This window comes from Bos javanicus, chromosome X, assembly GCF_032452875.1.
Source record: "Bos javanicus breed banteng chromosome X, ARS-OSU_banteng_1.0, whole genome shotgun sequence".
Lineage (NCBI taxonomy): Eukaryota > Metazoa > Chordata > Mammalia > Artiodactyla > Bovidae > Bos > Bos javanicus.
This window is the reverse complement of record NC_083897.1, coordinates 93,014,253-93,032,439: the sequence shown is the minus strand read 5'-3', so window position 1 is coordinate 93,032,439 and position 18,187 is coordinate 93,014,253. Positions and strand designations below refer to the sequence as shown.

Below are 18,187 nucleotides of genomic sequence, written 5' to 3'. Positions count from 1 at the left end.
CAAATAAATAGATTTGAACCCAGATCTGTCTAAGACTCAAAGCTAGGCCCTTCTGCCAACGTTGAGGCCTAGGGACCTATGGACTTGCCTGCTTTTATGTTTATGTGGCCCATACAAGGTACCAGTTGAGGTCATTGGCCCTTTCCTCTTCTCTCACCACCTGTAGCTCAAATGGAACCTTGAGATGTATATGGATATCCCAGCCCACATACAAGCCCTGACTATTTTCCTTTCCCATTGGCCACCCTAGCAGATGGACCTGGATAACAAGATCACACAATTCCTGCAAGTCAGCTCAAAAAATATAGACAGGAAATTCTGGATTCTGAGTACCTGAGTGAAGTCTAGAAGGGAAAAGGCCAGAGATCCTAATGGGCATATTCCCTTGCCCCACAGACCGTTGACCTCACAGGAAGGGGCCTTTAAAGTGTGCTATCCAGTGTAGGAGCGTCTGTTTCCCAGTACAGCTTATGATATTGCAATTTTTAATAAGCTGAACTCCATGATCCTCCTCCTTTGGCTTCCTGAACTAGGTCCTGCTTTGCAGTGGGGGCAGGGACTGGGCCTTCTGTGTCTCTGGTCAGTGAAGACCAAAGCCTTCCTGGGTCCTCTTCACAATATTTTATTCATGAGTACTTCAGGATTCTTATCTTCATTTCTTAGGACATTTAAAAAAAGTATACATTTAATACATTCTTCCATTTGAAAATTTAGAAAAGTAGAGGAGAAAAACATTATCCATAATTACAACACACAGAAGCAGCTACTCTGGACATTTGATGTATTTCCTTTATTCTCTGAATTCTTCTCATATGGTTGAAATAATACAGCAGGTGCAATTTTTTCTTGCTTTGTTCATTTGAACATTTCCCCATGTAATTGCATATTCTTTAGAAGCATCATTTTTAATGGCAACTGATATACCATAATGTACTTAACCATCCTCTCAATGTAGGGCATAGACACTGGGCCTGTTTTTTTCACTGGTTTAAATCATACTGCAGTAGGCATCTTTGCACATAACAGCTTTTAGGGAACTTAGAGCTTTTAGGGAACTGGTCTTGTATAGGAACAATTGTGTTCAGCTTATTTCCCTTTCTAGATGGTCCCTCTGGCTAGGTCTGATTCATACTTATAGTCATTCATTTATTCATTCATTCCATCCCCACATATTTACTGTGTACCCCTGTAGATCAGACCCTGGGAACTGGGGCACAGTCATGACTAAGACACGGCCCAGACTGCCAGGAGATCCTAGTATACAGGGAGAGCCAGGCTTGGAAATGGACACTTTCAAAATAGTTCGATCAGGGCTGTGATAGAGGCAAGAAAAGGATCCTGTGGGAGAACAGAGGAGGGGTTCCTCATCCAGGAGGGGATATTAAGATAAGCTTCCTGGAGAAGGTCTTGCCTAAATGAGTCACGGAGGATGAATAAGAGTTGGCTGGAATAAGAAGGGGAACTTCCTGTTAAATACAACAAGTTGAATAAACTTATTTATCTCTGCTGCTTTCACAAATTCCACTGAAATATGAGTAAAGGAATAAAAAAGGTAGAAACATGAGGTCTGGGATGCTAACCAGAAGTAAACTATTCCATGCAGAGAGCCCCAGAAATGCTTGGGGATCAGAGGTCCCATGAAGCATGGAGAGTAGGATGAGGCACAGAACCAAAAACAGGGAGAATATTGAAGGGCTGTGAACAGACCATGTTGGCTCTTCCCCAACCCCATTCAGTCAGGGACGCCCCCACTGGCTCCATCTCTGCAGATGGAGGGTGATTCTTTGGCAAAATTGAAGTTATGAGCCTCTGGGGGTGAAACAGGGCTGCAAGCAAAGTGACCTGCACCCCCAAAACAGTGGAACCCCAACCTCCTTCCACTTACCTACTTCAGGACACCAAAGTCAGGAGCACACAAGAGAAAAGGATTCTTCTCTGGGGAAACTGAAAGACCCCAGACAAAGGCCTCTTAAAGATGATATTTGGGAGTCTTCTATCCAAAGAATAGGCTCTTAGTCCATTAACACTCTAGTGAAGCCCATCACCTGGCCAGCTCCACCTACACACAGAGATTGTTAGTGTCATGGGAACCGATCACCAGGACTCACCAGCTCAGGACCCTTAAAATAGGTATATTTCATTTTATGTAAATTAAACCTTAATGTAACTGACATTAAAAAAAAAAGGCTTAGGTAGCCAGAGATGATCGGGTAGTGCAAAGCTATTTGAGGAAGACCATCAACCTGCAAGAATGACCCAAAAAGTAAACAAACCAAAAAAACTTGGAGCAGAGGTAATGAAGGGAGGAGAAGATACCTGGGAAATTTAAGATAATGAGAGCCAACTCAAAATTTCAGCCGAAGGATTAGAAAATAAAAGTTGAGGAAGTATCCTAGGAAGCAGAAAAACAGGATGAAGAGATGGACAACAGAAAAGATGAGAGCATGGAAGGATCAGCTGAGGAACTCCAACATCCAACAATAAGAGTTCTGGAAATAGAGTATGGAGGAAACAGCAGGAAGGAAAGGATCAAAGAACATGTCTCAGAACCAAAGGAATGAAAATCCCACCGAGTAACCAGCAAAATAAATGATAAAAAGACCCCCACCAAGGTACAGCACTGCACAATTTTGGAATAGCAGAATAAAGAGAAGATTCTGAAAGTTTCCAAGGGACTCCAAGCATCCCTTGGACAGCAAGGAGATCAAACCAGTCAATCCTAAAGGAAATCAACCCTGAATATTAATTGGAAGGACTGAAGCTGAAGCTCCAATACTTTGGCCACCTGATGCAAAGAGCCAACTCATTGGAATAGACCCTGATGCTGGGAAAGATTGAGGGCAAAAGGAGAAAGGGGCAGCAGAGGATGAGATGGTTGGATGATGTCACCAACTCAATGGACGTGAGTTTGAGCTAACTCCAGGAGATAGTGAAGGACAGGGAAGCCTGGCATGCTGCAGCCCATGGGGTCACAAAGATTCTGACACAACTAAGCAACTGAACAGCAATAGCAACTAAAAGCTTCCAGAGAGAAAACATATCATGTACTAAGGATCAGGAAAAAGAATGGTATTGGACTTCTCAATAGCAGCACTGGAAGCTGGGAGACAATGGAGCAACATTCTCAAAATTCTGAAGGACCATAATTTCCAACCTAGAAACCTGTACGGAGTTGAATTATCAATCAAGGGTGAGAGCATAATAAAGACATTTTCAGACAGGAGATCTAAAGATTTTATGTCCTAGGTCTCCTTTCTCAGGAAGCACTGGAGAATGTGCTCCAGCAAAATGCAAGCATAAACTCAGAAAAAAAAGGCCAAGAAATTGAGGAAGCAGAAAATTAACACAGAAGAGAATTGAAGGGAATCCCAAAGTGATGGAGGAGATCTTAGTGCAACTTTGTGCAGGCCTGGAGGGCAACCAGTCTGGATTGCAGTGAGGACGATGTCTCAAAGGAAAAAAAAAGTCTGATGGATTATGGGATGTGTCAGATTGCATTGAGAGGAGAAATGCACTTCTCACAGAGTTTGGGGAGAATTGATCATACAACTGAAGAAAACTGGGCTTCCCAGGTGGCCCTAGTGGTAAAGAACCCGCCTGCCAAAGTAGGAGACGTAAGAGACTCGGGTTCAATCCCTGGGTTGGGAAGATCCCCTGGAGGAGGGCATGTCAACCCACTGCAGTATTCTTGCCTGGAGAATCCAATGGACAGAGGATCCTGGCAGTCAATGGTCCATGGGGTCGCAAAGAGTCAGACGTGACTGAAGCAACTTAGCACACATGCATGATTTGTGCTTGAGAGATGTTCCTTTGGCAGCCAGAGAGAGAAGGTTGTTGTCCATTGAAGAGACTTGCAGTTAAACAAGTTGATGTTTGGGAGATGAGGTCTCTGGCTGTGCCAAGCCGGGTTCTTAGCTTTTAAAGATGCTTCTCTGGACCAGGGCACACCCCTTTCTCCTCAGGATGCTTCTGGGAAGAGTCCTGTACACAGTAGCTCTTCAAGTCTCCTTTAAAAATATGTACCTTCTCTTTGTGTCCAATCTCCTTTCTGTTGGACAACTGATCTTGTAGACATGTTGCCCAAATGCTGTTAAGAAACCGTCTCTCTTTTTCAGGTAACTGCATATCTCGTTTCTGATGCATTTCTCATAGCTCTCAGAGGACAGCCTTGTTTATGTAATCGTGGGTTGTTGGGAGAGAGGCACCTTATTTCTTCCCCAGGTACTTTTTATAGATGACTTGGAGGAGCAAGATGAGAGGCAGGGGATCCAAGAGGCGAGAGCAGAAACCCCAGTATGGCATTTCAAAGGCTTATATTTTTTTCAGTTATTCTGCTCTGCTGTCCCTATACATCCCCCAAAGGTTCAAGACTGTCAATATTTTGCCATTTATTCTCCCATCTGCCAGATTGCCCCTTGTACCTGGAAGCAGCAATGTCAAAATCCTTGGTCTCACTACATGCCTGAGTTTTAGGTTTAGTAGGGATTCCCTGGTGGCTCAGATGGTAAAAAGTCTGCCTGTAATGTGGGAGACCTGGGTTTGATCTCTGGGTCTGGAAGATCCCCTGGAGAAGGAAATGGCAACCCACTCCAGTATTCTTGCCTGGAAAATCCCATGGATGGAGGAGCCTGGCAGGCTACAGTCCATGGGGTCTCAAAGAATCAGACACAACTGAGCAACTTCACTTTCTTAGGTCCAAAAAGTATGGTCACTATACTCACAGACTTCAGTCAGTTACTGTTTATTGAGCATCATTCTTGAGGATGGGAGTTAGTATAGCCAAGCCTTTTGAGAACTCTGGGGTCCAGGCCAGGCCCCCCTACTTGTGTGCTATGGGGCAACTCATTTCAACTTCTGTGAGTCTCAGTTTCATCATCTTAAAAGTGGATGAGTAATTCCCACTTTGCAGGATCAAAGGAGGTCATGTGTCAAGAGAGCCCGCCACCTTGCCTGGTACATAGTAGGTGCCCAGTGATTGTTCACATGTCAGTGCAGATGACTATATATGTGGCTTATGCCCTAAAGTAGATCGAGGCAGGGGGCCAGTCTGTGAGCAACTCGAGGGCTTGTATTCCTGACTCGGGGCCTGGTATATAGTAGATTGAATACATGTGTGCTGGAGATTTTGGGGTGGAGTGGCGAGGAGACCAGCCTGCCCAGAGTAGAGTGTTCGTGTTAGGGAGAGACACTGAGGGGCTTAGCCTCCATTCTGTCGACAGTTGGGAAGTCATTGAATTAAGCCCATCCAATCTGGTACCTGCAAATGATTGAGCCAGGCCTCAGAAGCAATCTTGTTGTGGCAGGGTGAGATGGAAGTTTTAATAAATGTGAAAAGGTGCTCCATGGCCCTAATCCTCTGTCCCTTTAGGGGGCTGCAGAGGCTAAAGATTGGACCTACTGTTGTCTACTGTGCCAGGCTGAACCTCACAGCCACCCCACCCTCCTGCCCCCCTCCCTTCCCCTGTCATGTCATTTTACAAGTGAGAAAGCTGAGGCGGGACATCGGACAGTGCCTTCCCCGGGATTATATGGCTAGTAAGTAGCAGAACTGGAAGCACTGGCCTCACCCACTGTCTGTGCTCCTGCAACCAGATGCTTGCCTGCCCTACCTGGCCGGTGGGTGCTCCATTCACTCTTCCAGCAGATACTCACGCTGAGCCCATCTCCCTTCCCCGCGTGTCCCTCTCACTTTGCACTCAGCATAGATGGCTCTCCCCTGACTCAGGTCCTCACTCAGGTTGCTTCTTGCTTTCGGTTCTCTCACCTGAGGACAGAGCCTGTGATGTGTTCATCTCTGTCTCCTCCGAAGTGGGGGTGGGGGTGGGGAGGGAGGGGAGAAAAGGAGGAAGAGGACAGAAAGGGGACAAGGAAGTCGCTTCACACACTCTCCCCACTGCTTCCTAGCACCCTGGTTCTTCTTCCTCCTCCTCCCCAGCCCTAATGGCAGCCCCAGTGTCCCTCCCCTACACACACACACAGTCTTTTAGGGAGGAGTAGCCGGAGGGGTGTGGTTCCGATTTCGCTCATTCTCTCAGTCCCCTCAGAGCTGTGTCCCCAATGCTATTCTCTTCTCTTGTCCTTCCTTTGCCTCTGAGGGGGCCTCACAATGAAGAAGGCAGACCAGTGTAGTAGAAAGGAGCCCAGCAGCTGACTCACTCACCCTCTCAGCCTCATTTTCTTCATCCGGAAAATAAGCAGGTTGGACCAGGCAATTGGCAAAGCCTTTTCTGTGTTGTTAATAATACCTGGCATTTGTCTGCTGGGTTCCAAAGGGCTTAATCATCCTACCAGCCCTGCGGGGATTGGCTCGTGTTATAAGTGGGGAGACTGAGGCTCAGATTCCAAGCAAAGAGGTGATTTGTCCAGGTCACAAGGCTGGTAAGTGGCAGAGCCAGTATCTGAGGCTCCATCTCTCTGGATTTAAACCTCAGACTCTGCCCCTGCCCACAGCCACTCCAAGGAGGGCTCCTCACCATGACCCAGTAGCTAGAACATTGTTGGTCCCTGGCACTTCCTTGACCTCAGCTCCAACCACTCTTCCCCTCACTCACTCCACCCTTGCCACACTTTCCTCCTCCTTATCCCAACAACTGGCCAGCCCCTCCTCCATCTCATGGCCTCTGCACTGGCTATTCTCTCTGCATGAAATGCCCACCCCTCATTTTCATGATGCGTAAAAGGTGTCAAGGCCACTGTGTAGAGCAGAGGGAGGAAAGGAGTAGAGCATATACTGACTGTTGTTGGTTTTTTTTCTGTGTTTCTCTTTCAGATCTGATGGTGAGAATTCCAGAACAGTCAGGTCAGTACCTCCTTTCTTTAGCAGTAGTTGGGAGATGGGGCAGGGACTGGGGTGGGGGCAGGGAGTGGGGTGGGGGCCTCTGGTTTGTCATTTTGGGATCCATGGGAAGGGTGGGGGCCAACTCCAGGGGTTTTGTCCCATTAGTATTAGGGGTGGGGATGGAATGGAGTGGGAGGGCCAGGGTGAATGTGGCAAGCATGGGGAGGGGGTTGAAAACTCTTCCTTAGTCTTTCTGACCCTCACTGACTTGGGGGCTTGGCTGAACACTGGAGCGGCCCATGTGGGAAAGCTGGACCAGGAACCTTCTCCCTCTCTCCTCCCAGGAGAAGGGGACACAAGGGAAATGGAGCTTCCCTTGTCTGGCGTTCGTGCTGCACCCTGGCCTGCACTAGCCCTGAGTAGTGGGGTTTGGATAGACTTTTTGATGTGACACAATCTAGACATGAGAAATATACCTTATGGTAACCAGTGGATTTTTTTTTTTTTTTTGCATGCTTGGTGAAAAAGGCTTACAAGCATCACTGAGTTTTCAGGGTGTGATCAATCTGCCATTTGAGGAGGTGGGGGTCAAACTGGGATAGAGACAAGAACTATTAGTACATTTCCCAGGCCTTAACCCATCAGAAGCTTCATGAAAACACAAGTGTCAAGGATAGGGACCATGTGGGAATGATAGGGGACTCAGGATACGGCCCAGTTAGGCAGCATCCAGGCCAAGGGTGGGCCTCTGAAAGGAGATGGATCCCAGCAGCAGAGGCATCAGATGGGTCACTCAGTTCCAGTCAGGGCTGCAACTAACATACACAGCACCTATGTGAAGAGTAGAATCCACTGAGTGGATCAGTTGGAGGAATGTTCCCTTTCCACTGGGCTCCTGCAGCCCCTCACCAGGGTTCCTGGCTCAGTGAGCAGAGCACAGGTTGAATTTCAGCCCCAACTCATGCCCTCTTGGTTGTAAAGCCTTGTGCAAGGCACAGCTTGTCCAACCATATGCAGCAGCCCAGGTCCTGGCATCCAGGCAGTGGATATGGGAGAGGCAGAGGATCCCAGCATTCAAACGGAGGTGCATTAATGAGACACGCTGTGTCCTAGCATCCCAGGCAGGGGGTACGGGATGAGCACACTGGTGCCCTGTGCCAAGGTACGAGCTGTGGGATGGGAGCACACTTGGGCCAACAGGAAAGTGGGAAGCGTGATCGATACAGTCAGGCCCAGTGTCTAGGCAAGGGGTATATGATGAGACACAATTAGTCCCGGCCTGCAGCCAAAGAATATAGCCTGAGTACAACCTGTCCTAGCATTTAGGAAGGCACTGGTCTAGCAAAGAACACTGATTCCAGTGCCCCACTGTGGGTTTGGAAGAAGACAACTTGGGCTGACTCTGAGCACAGGCCCCTAGGCAGCCCCATTGATATGCCTACGACTTGTCAAGGAACCTGATGGAAGGCGTCTCTAGCTCTTCCCAGCACGGGTGTTCTGAGGACCTATAGCTCAGGGCATTTAATAGCATAATCATATATCATATGATAGTGTACGTTGGCCCTTTACGACTCACAGAAGTTGTCAGGGGCTTTCTTTCGTTTGATCCTCCCAGCGACACTGTAAGTGGAAGCTGGGTTGGCCTTATCATCATTCTTTTACAGTTGAGGAAACTGAGGCTCAGGCTGGTTATAGGTTTTGCCCACAGCCATGCAGCTAATTTATGGCTGAGCCACCACAGCAGGAGCTCTCAACAGCCTTGCAGATAATAGCCATCTCATCCTCATCCTAGTATTAGTAGTCATAACAGCTATCATTTGCTCCTCACCTACTAAGAACTCTGAACATGATCTTATTCAATGCTCACAACAGTCCCATTAGGCATGGATTGTTACAGATGAAGAAAACGAGGTTCCCCAGATGGTCAGCGCCTTACCCAAGGAAATAAGAGCAATGGGGCGGGGCGGCATCCCTCTGACTCACACTCTGGGCTGTCTGCTTCCAAAGCTGGCATTTGTTTTACTAAGATGTGCTTCCCGACATCCACACTGGACCTACAGTCAAGGAGACTACAGGGACCTTGAGGACTCAGCAACTGTGGAAGCAAGGGTTAAACTTGGACTGTGGAAGGGGCTGGCCTAAAATAGCACTCGTGGGGCAAAATCTTGTAAACATGGTGGGAAGATCCTTTAACTTGGAACCTGGGCTGGCTGGGGTCATCTGAGGATGCTCTCAGGCCCCATGTGTAAATTCTTGAGCTCACTTCAGTTAGGCATCAGGGAAAGCTTCCTGGAGAAGGCAGTGTCTGAGCTGGGTCGTAGAGGACTGACACACGGATTTGGTGTAAGGAGGGCATCCTTGGAAAAGAAACCAGCAGGCATCAGAGGGGAGGGGGGATAGGTGGGGGCAGTTGGTCAGACTAAAACAGATCTGGGCAGGAAAGGAGATGTTAAAAGCTCCTTAACAAAGGACTAGTTTGGTTGGGGCTGGGTCACAGACACCTTCTTTCATCAGTGAGAGCCAGGGGAGGTTAGAGGAGGGAGGCTGGGATCTGCAACATAAGGGCAGCAACTGGATCTGGGCAAAGGGTTCCATTTATGGCCAGGTCACCTTCTAGTTATGTGACTTTAAACAGGTCTATTTCCCCCCAGGAGCCCCAGGGTCCTTCCTCATCTAATAAACATTGTGTATGTGGAGGGGAAACGTTAGGAGGGTAGAAGAAAAACATCAAGTAAAGGAGTTAGACCTTGGCTGTTGTGAAAGTGAAACAAGAAGGAGTGAGTAGGGTCAGTGGGTTGAAAACCCACTATGGCAAGGCCCCAGGCATGAGGGCTTTCAAGTATGGGGTGCCAGAGGAAGTGTGGAGTCTAATTAGAGCTGAACAGCTGGTGTTGTGAGAGGGCTGTGGGCAGAAGAAGGTGCCTGGACTTCCTGTGGATCCATGAGAAGTTGTCAGACCTAGAGATACCTTAAATCCAGGTCCAGAAAGGGATGGACAATGGCTCAAGGTCACACACTAGTGCTCAGCAGAGCCTGCCTCCTAGCTATGTGTTGTTTGCAAAGTCACTTACAGCTTCTCTGATCCTTACTTTCCTCATCTGTAAAATGAGGTCAATAATTCTGACTTCTTTGGGTTAATGAGAGAACTTAAAACAATGCTCAGCATAAAATGGTAGTACAACACATTGTAGTGCCCTTAGCCAAGGCCTAACCCAATCCGTTGTCATTTATGGGATATTCAAGCTTGAGAAATGTGGAGCACAGAACTTGAAACCAGAGGGGCAGGGGGAGCTGATACCCCTGCTACCCAGAAGGGGAGGGAGCCCAGGCCTAGAGGCACTGCCACTGCAGTGAGGGTGAAGCTGGAACTTGGGGGCCCTGGGCACCAGGCTGGGGTTGCCAGGCAAGCAAGGATGAGAGCCAGAGGAGGTGGCCTGTTGCTAGGGAAGGAGGGAGCGGGTGGGGGAGCTGTTGACACCCGCAGAGCCAGGGACGTCCCCATGGCAACGGAGCCACTGCTGTTGGGAGGAGAAGTGGGAGGAGGAGCCAGCGCTGGCTCTGTTCCCAGAGGAGGCCTCCCACTCTGGGCCTCAGTGCCCCCATCTATCCAACCGGAGCTTGGATTAGATAATTTCTAAAGATTCTTCCTTGTTTTGACCTCCTGGCAATCTGGGGTGGCTGAGACCTCACAGACCTTCCATGGCTCCCCCACATGCCCAAGACACCACCAGACACCAGAGCTGCCCCGGCTGCTTCCAAATCTTCCCTCCATGCGGCCTCCTGTTCAGTGCAGCCTGGTCGCTGGCCCCGCCCAGCTCTTTGTTGATACCACTTCCTTTGCCTGGAACCTTGTCACTTACCGCCTGCTCAGTGCTCTCAGGTTCCGGTGGGCCCAACTCCAGCCCTGTGCACTCTGGTGAGCCTTCCCTGGCTGCCCTAGCCTGCCCAGACTGCTTCCTCCCTCCTGGGCTCCTTTGGCCCTACAGGTCTATGTTTCTCCTGCTCTGCTTAGTAATTTGCTGCTGCATTGCATCGAGCTACTTCTGAGAGCTTGGGCTCCCCTTGACAGATTCAGATCTTTTCTGTAAATTTATGGTGTCATATTGCAAATCCCCATTTTATATATGAGCCAGTGCTCTGAGAACTCATGTGGTTTGTCTGAGCTCCCCAGGTCCTGTGTGGTGGAGCCAGGCTTGGAACTTAGCTCTGTGTAATTGCTGCTGCCCTAGGCCCAAGGTAGGTTATGATTTATCAGCTGCAGCAGTGCTTACTGGTGATAGGTAAAGTCCATATATGCTGGCCACTATGCTGGGCACTTCACCTGTGTTTTCTCATTTCATCTTCACAATAATCCTATAGAGTATATATTTTAGTCACTTTACAGGTGAGAAAACTAAGGTTTAGAAAGTTAAAATAATCTATCCCCCCCATAGAACTCAAATACAAATTCAGAGTTGTGGTCACCAAGCTATACCAGAGTTAACCCAGTTGTATTCCAGAAGCACGTACCGAGCATTCCCTATGTACCAGTCTTGTGTTGGGTGATCCATGGTGGAGATGGAAGTGGGCTACAGACACAGATGAGCCAGCTCTGGCAAGCTAAAATGGGAGTTTGTTGATAAGAAGCCAGTTCTAAGGACAAGAGGCTGGAAGAGGTAGCACTTGACTCTGATAGTGGGATGAAGGAAGAGGGTAGGGGTGGGGAGGGAGATGGGTAATTTTCCCAAAGAACGTACCTTTTCCCAGGAAGCTCACAAGGGGAAGGAAGAGGTAACGGGGTTCTCCCTCTCCTTCCTGTTTATGTTCCCCTGCCCCCTCTTGGCCCAGCCCCAGGAAGTGGGTGACCCCTAAGCTGGCTGCATGCCTGGTTGGCACCAAAATAAACTTGCCTTCTCTCTCTTCCCCTCCCCTTGTCTCCGTCCCCTCTGTCCTGGCTTTAATTAGCAGCCCTGGGGATGAGTCACTTGGCAGCTGGGGAGGGAGGCTGCTGAGAGCCCAGTTGAGCCTGAGTTCCTGGCCCTCACCTCGCAAGCAGCACTGCTGTGTTCTTGGTGTGGCTCCACGTCTGTGCGGGTGTGAGGAGTACAGGGACAGTGCTGCGTGCTGGCCAGCGTCCTTGCTTAGCAGGCTGTCTGTATAGAAACAGATCTGGTTGCTGCTGTATTTGTCTCGGTGTCCACTGAATGTTGATGTGTGTGTGTGCAGCTGTAGGACATATTTGTGGTCGCAAGTGTCAGGAAATGAGGGAGCATTTGGGTGAACAAACAAAAACGCTTTGTAATTGTATTCACCCCTCCCTACCTAAGTGTTCTTTATGCATTTTTGCTTATGCAAGCCCTGCACTTATATCCCCGATTTTCCCTTGTCTTAGTCTGGGTACACTTTGTTGCAGGGAACTGAAACCCACTCAGACATGCTCAAGAATAAAGGGTGGGGAGGGGGGAGACTGTTGTGAGACTACATCTCACAGAATCTAAGAGCAGTAAATGACATATAGCCAGGCCTCATGCCAACTGGAAATGGGACCAAGAAGTCAAGGAGCAAGACTGCCCCCCACCCCAGCCCCCTCTCTCTCTGCATCTCCCTAGCCCGTGCCTGTCTCTCTCCATCTTTCATGACTTGCCTGGTCCCTGTCATCTTTTTGTCACTGACTTCTCTCTCTGGAGTGCCTTCCTCTGCTCTCAGGTGGGCTGATGTGGCCATCAACCTTGAAGTTATATGACCTTCTAGCTCTGGGGCGCACCCCCAGGTGACTGCAGCATTTTTGTCCATCCTATGGTAAATTGAGGCAACAAGGGGTTGTAGGCGGGAATGGATTCTCCTAGAGGTGGGTGAGTGTGTGCCCGTACGTGCTCAGTTGTGTCCAACTCTTTGCAACCCCATGGACTGTAGCCCGCCAGGCTCCTCTGTCCATGGGATTTTACAGGCAGGAGTACTGGAGTGGATTGCTATTCTCTTCTCCTGGGGATCTTCCTGACCCAGGGATCAAACCTGAATTTCCCGTGTCTCCTGCATTGACAGGCAGATTCTTTACCACTGAGCCACTTGGGAAGCCCAGGAGTGGGTAAAGGTAGAGGTCAAATACTAAGGACTTGGTGTTTCTTCTATAGTCCCACAGCTTTTATGTGTTCACAAGCGAGGTCAGAGCCTGGGGAGCAATCTACTCAGAGGCCCACTATTGTCAGCTTGCTCATCCATCAAGGTTGTGGTTCATACTCTAATGCAAGTCGACCTTTGCTCACTATGCTTTCAAGTTCCACGTTCTTGAATCACAACATGCTATTTTATCTAAAAATTTCCTCTTATTTTGTGCCAAAACAGCTTTTAAGTGTATGATGGGTATTACCATCACTCCCAGTGTAAGGTGATTTTCATAGCCTCAGAACAACGGGCATAATACCACTCATGATACAACTATTCTCAAGTTCTTCGTTGTATCAGGAATTTTCACATTTTATTAGTACAGCGACTGAATTTATAGTTATCTGAAGTATATAACTACAAGCATACATTATCAATATTATCAGGTTGACGCTTGAGCTTACTTTTCCATTAATACAAACCCTGCTGTTTTTACATTAATTACAGAGGGAATTAATGACCCCTTAGACAGGTTTTCATCTATGAGTAAGGAGTTTGGAACCAGCTGTGTGCATAATGACTGTTCTCCAGAAGCAGGCACAATTCCCATGACTCTGACCTCGGCCCTGGCCTCCCATCCTCTGGCTGAGACTGGCGGCTGCCCCCTACTTCCTTGGGGAGTGCCCATTTCAGGTCTGGCACATATCAGTTGCTCTTGTTATTTTTTAATAAAAATGATAGTTTTCTTATTGTTAAAGCTATCTTCCACACATAGATGGTAAACCTGAGTGGGAGAGATCATCCCAGGCTCAGGACAAAGCCTCTTTAAACCTAACAAATGCTTTGATTTAGAAAATATGTACTATGTATCAGGCACTGTTAGGTAGCATTCCACACACCTTTATCTTTAATCTTCCTGGCAGCTCTGCCAAGTAGGGGTGATTAGATCCACTTTACAGAGGGGTGAAACCAAAATCTTAAGAGGTAAGATGATTTGCCCGAGGTCATCCATCCATCTACCTATCCATCCATCCATCCTTTTAGTCATTCATTCACTCAAAGATAATTCTTGAGTACCTACAACATGCTAGTTTAGTTTCACATACAACATGTGTGAAACTAAATGCGGTTGATACAGTGATGAATAGTAGAATCCTGCTGTGAGGAAACTCACCCTCTGGTAGGAAAACAGAGAAGGAAACAGACAATTAACAGAGGAAGTATAGGGTGCTGTGGAAGACCCTCAGAAGTATACCCAACCCAGCCTGAGGGTCAAGGAGTCTTCTCCAAACTGACCTCTAAACTGAGACTTGGTGGATGAGTTGAAGTTAGCCTGGTTTTTCCAGTAGTCATGTATGGATGTGAGAGTTGGACTATAAAGACAGCTGAGTGCCGAAGAATTGATGCTTTCAAACTATGGTGTTGGAGAAGACTCTTGAGAGTCCCTTGGACTTCAAGGAGATCAAACCAGTCAATCTTAAAGGAAATCAACCCTGAATATTCATTGGAAGGACTGATGCTGAAGCTCCAATACTTTGTCCACCTGCTGTGAAGAACTAACTCATTGGAAAAGACCCTGATGCTGGAAAAGATTGAAGGCAGGAGGAAAAGGGGATGACAAAGGATAAGATGGTTGGATGGCATCACCAACTCGATGGACATGAGTTTGATCAGGCCCCAGGAGTTGGTGATGGACAGGGAGGCCTGGCTTGCTGCAGTCCATGGGGTCTCAGAGTTGGACACAACTGAGCGACTGAACTGGTGAGGGATGGAGGTGGGGTGAGGTGAAGTGGAGCATTTTGCAGGCAGAGCCAAAAAGTGTGCCAGGGCTGTGGGAGCAGCATTTGGTACCTGCATTTGTGAAGAACTATAGCTGTATCTGTGGAATTCCCAGGTGGCTCAAGTGGTAAAGAATCTACCTGCCAATGCAGGTGACACAGGCTCGATTCGATTCCTGAGTCAGGAAGATGCTCTGGAGGAGAAAATGGCAACCCACTCAAGTACTCTCGCCTGGGAAGTCCCATGGGCAGAGGAGCCTGGAGGCTTACAGTCTCTGAGGTCACAGAGAATTGGACATGACTTAGCAACTGAGCACATAGCTGAATCTGGAGTGGGATGGGGCTATCATGAGAAATAGTTTGAAAAGGGGGTAGAAGGTATATTGGGAGACTGGGGCCTGGACCCTTGTCAGTCAGACCCAGAGCCAAGGAGCTGCAGGACCCAGGAGTAGAGTTTCCATGATTCCCTGCCTGCCTCTTCCCAGCACCAGCCTGGGTGGGCCTGGCCAGTGCCAGCAGCAGGCCAGGATTCCAGTGGCCACAGTGCCCTCTAGTGTCCAACAGCCTGTCTTGCAGTTTCCACCGCAGTGTGGTTTGTCTGGCTCCCAATACCAGCTGACCTTTGTGACTAGGTGCCCTGTGCCGGATGCTGGGAACACTGGAATGAATAAGACATGGCCCCTGTCCCCACCAAGCTCTTGGCCAGAAGGGGAAACAGCATGTGAACAGACAGCGCTGGAGAAACGCAGGGTGGGAAGGACGCGGGGGAGTCAGGTTCCCAGAGGGCACCACTTCTGAGCAGACTCCATCTCTCACGAGGTGGAGAGATGGCAGTGGGAGCAGGGTGGTGGGGAAGAGTCTTCTGAGCAGAGGCAAAGGTGAGGACAGAGAGCAGAGTGTGGCAGACAATTGCAGGCACTTTTGTCTGGGTGGAGCACAGGTTGAAGATATGAGGGGAGGCTGAGACCACCTGGAGGTTGGGGGCGGGGAAAGGTCACAGAAGGTTCTGGGATGCCCGACAGGCAGTTAGTGAATGGAATCATAAAAGGAGCTTCCCTGCCCTTTTGGGATCACAGACCCACCCATCTGAGGATCTGATAAAAACAATGTTCTCCCAAGAAATGCACTCATACTCATGTTTTTCATACAACTTAAGGGACTTCAGAGACACTCTGCACTCCAGGCCTATCCACAAACCACAGGCTTCGAAATTCCTCTTAGTATAAATACTAAAACCTTATCACGGCTTCTGGACTCTGCGTGATTGGGCCCCCCGCCTATATCCCTAATCTCCCCTTTGCTTTTTTCCAGTCAACCATGTTGGCCTTGAAGTTCCTGGAAATACCACCTCAGATCCTTTGCCCAGGTTGTTTCCTCTTCCTGGAACGCTCTCCCCTGCTACCTCCAATTTTGCCCAGTTTAATTCCAGTAGTGGTTGAATAATGTCTGTCTCCTCTCACTTGGATATGAGCTCCATGAGATCAGGACATTGACTGCCCTTAGTCACTGCCATATCCGTTCCCCTGCCAGTGCCCTGTGGTTGGGTTAGGCTCCTCACCCTTAATTCCTTCCCTTCAACCCCTAGAGGATTATCACATGAGTTGCACCAACAGGCTCAGATATGTCTGAATTCTAAGAGTGGCCCAAATGGAAAGATATCTTCCTAGAAATCTTCCCCTGCCTGAAACAAACAGGTTTCCCAAGAGCCTCCCCTACCTCCCTGGCAGAAGGACCATGGTCTCTCAGGCTCCAACTGAGACTTTTCAGCATGTGCCTATCTGTATCATTGAAACTTCACAAAAACCTGTGAGAGAGGAGTTGCCACTCAACCTTTTACAGATGAACAAACCGAGCCTCAGAGGGGTTACCCAGTGGAAAAGTAGTAGAGCCAGGATTTGTACCCAGCTCTGCCAGGCACCAAAGTGTAAGCTCTTTGCCTCACCAGAGAGGGGAAGGGGCTTGCCCAAGGTCACACAGCATCAGCCTTAGGGCCAGAACTAGAATTTATGTTTCTTGACTTCTGCCAGGCCAAGATGAATGTTTGGGCCACAGGAGCCACTTTTAAGACAGTAACTGAAAATGGGCACAAGGTGTGACTGCCACAGGGCCAAGGGAGTTGCTGAGGGAGAGAGAGAGAAAAAAAAAAGCAGGGGCTGAGACCAAGCCTAAGGACCATGGGGCTTTAGGGAGTGGGCTGAGGAAGAAGAGGCCACGAAAGGCCCACGGATGCCAACTTTGTGGTGGTCCGGAGGGCCAATCTCTCTCAGCAGCTTTGGCTTTCTTGAGAGGAACCAGCTGCCCCAGCAGGAAGGCAGGAAGACTGGCCTGTGGCCTGTCAGCTCCTATTCCTTCTAGATCACTGGCCCCCTGGCCCCTCCCAGGGCCGCCTTCTGCTCAGAACAGCCAGGGGCCTGGGCTCTGGGGCTATGAAAGGACAGGAGCCCTCTGAGCTGGATCTGGGATACTCTTCAGGAACCTCACACCCTTCAAATCCTCCAAATTCTCTCCTTTCTCTAGCCCCCACATAAGGAGGAGAGAGAGGTTACTGCGGTAGGTGGGTGGGGAGTCAGGCTACCTGGATTCTAGTCTCACAGGCAGTATGAACTTTAGTAAGACTCTTCCCTTCTCCAGGCCTCAATTTCCCCCTCTGTAAAGTCAGGAGGGGCAATTTCCTTAGAACAGCCTCTAGATTGTGAATGGCATTTCTTCTGATTTTTGCTTTTCTGTTCAGGGAGCATTTCTCTTGGCCAATCCAGAAAACAATGCAGAAGAGAGTGAGAGCTTATTGCAATGGTCAAGAATATTGGCTAGGGCCTCATCTTGATTTCCCAGAATGGGTGATTTGAATTTTACTTGATCTGGAACATCCTAGCATAACCATCACACGGAGTCTCTTTAAATCTGTGGAAGATGAGAATGTTTGTGAAAAGCTTCTATGGAAAGGTTTCTGTATTTACAGGGCAACCATATGGCCAAGGGGATGGAGTCCTGATTTGGGAATGGCGAACACAGATCCTGACCTTGGGGTTCCGCTACTTACTAGCTCTATTACCTGTGCCGAGTTACTTATATGTTTCTGCGTCTCATTCTTGACAGGGTGCTTGGGGAGATTGCAACAGAGGTGCATGTAGTGAGACCAGCCTGAGGTTTGGCCCAGGGGAGTCTCTTCAAGCTCTCAAAGCTGCTTCCTCTTACTAGGAGTTCCCAGCCCTCCTGGGGGAGCAGGGGAAGGAGCAAAGTTTCCAGTTGCAGTCTGGCCCCGAGCCCAGCCGGCCTGGCCCCGCCTCCTTGGTTCCTCCTTCTAGGGAAGGGCTGGGGAGGAGGGGGTGGTGACACAGTGGAGGCACCGCCCTGGCCAGGGGGCCTGCCCTCGGGACAGGTCCAGACCCATGGAGCCCCCCAGGAGGAGTAGCAGGTAGGAACCTGACCCCCAGCCTCAGCCCTGCAGCCTGACCCCCTCCCTTCCTGCCCAGGCCTGGACCTGGTCCCTGGGCTGCTGATTCAGCAGCCTCCTGGCTTCCTGGTTCCTGGCTCCCCTCTTGGACTCTTG

At 49.1% G+C, this 18,187-nt stretch overlaps 1 protein-coding gene across 10 annotated transcripts in view; it reads left to right on the top strand.

The window, feature by feature from the left end:
- The window catches only part of IQSEC2 (IQ motif and Sec7 domain ArfGEF 2), an 81,711-nt gene that overhangs the window by 16,264 nt on the left and 47,260 nt on the right, over nt 1-18,187 (top strand). For 4 of the 10 annotated variants that reach the window (XM_061410194.1, XM_061410201.1, XM_061410193.1 and 1 more), the window contains exon 2: nt 6,770-6,799. In XM_061410194.1, coding sequence (XP_061266178.1) covers nt 6,770-6,799 — 30 coding nt within the window. Of the gene's footprint in view, nt 1-6,769; nt 6,800-10,225; nt 10,695-17,921; nt 18,053-18,187 lie in introns of those variants that run through there. The other 6 variants (XM_061410195.1, XM_061410196.1, XM_061410197.1 and 3 more) reach the window with 6 other exon arrangements.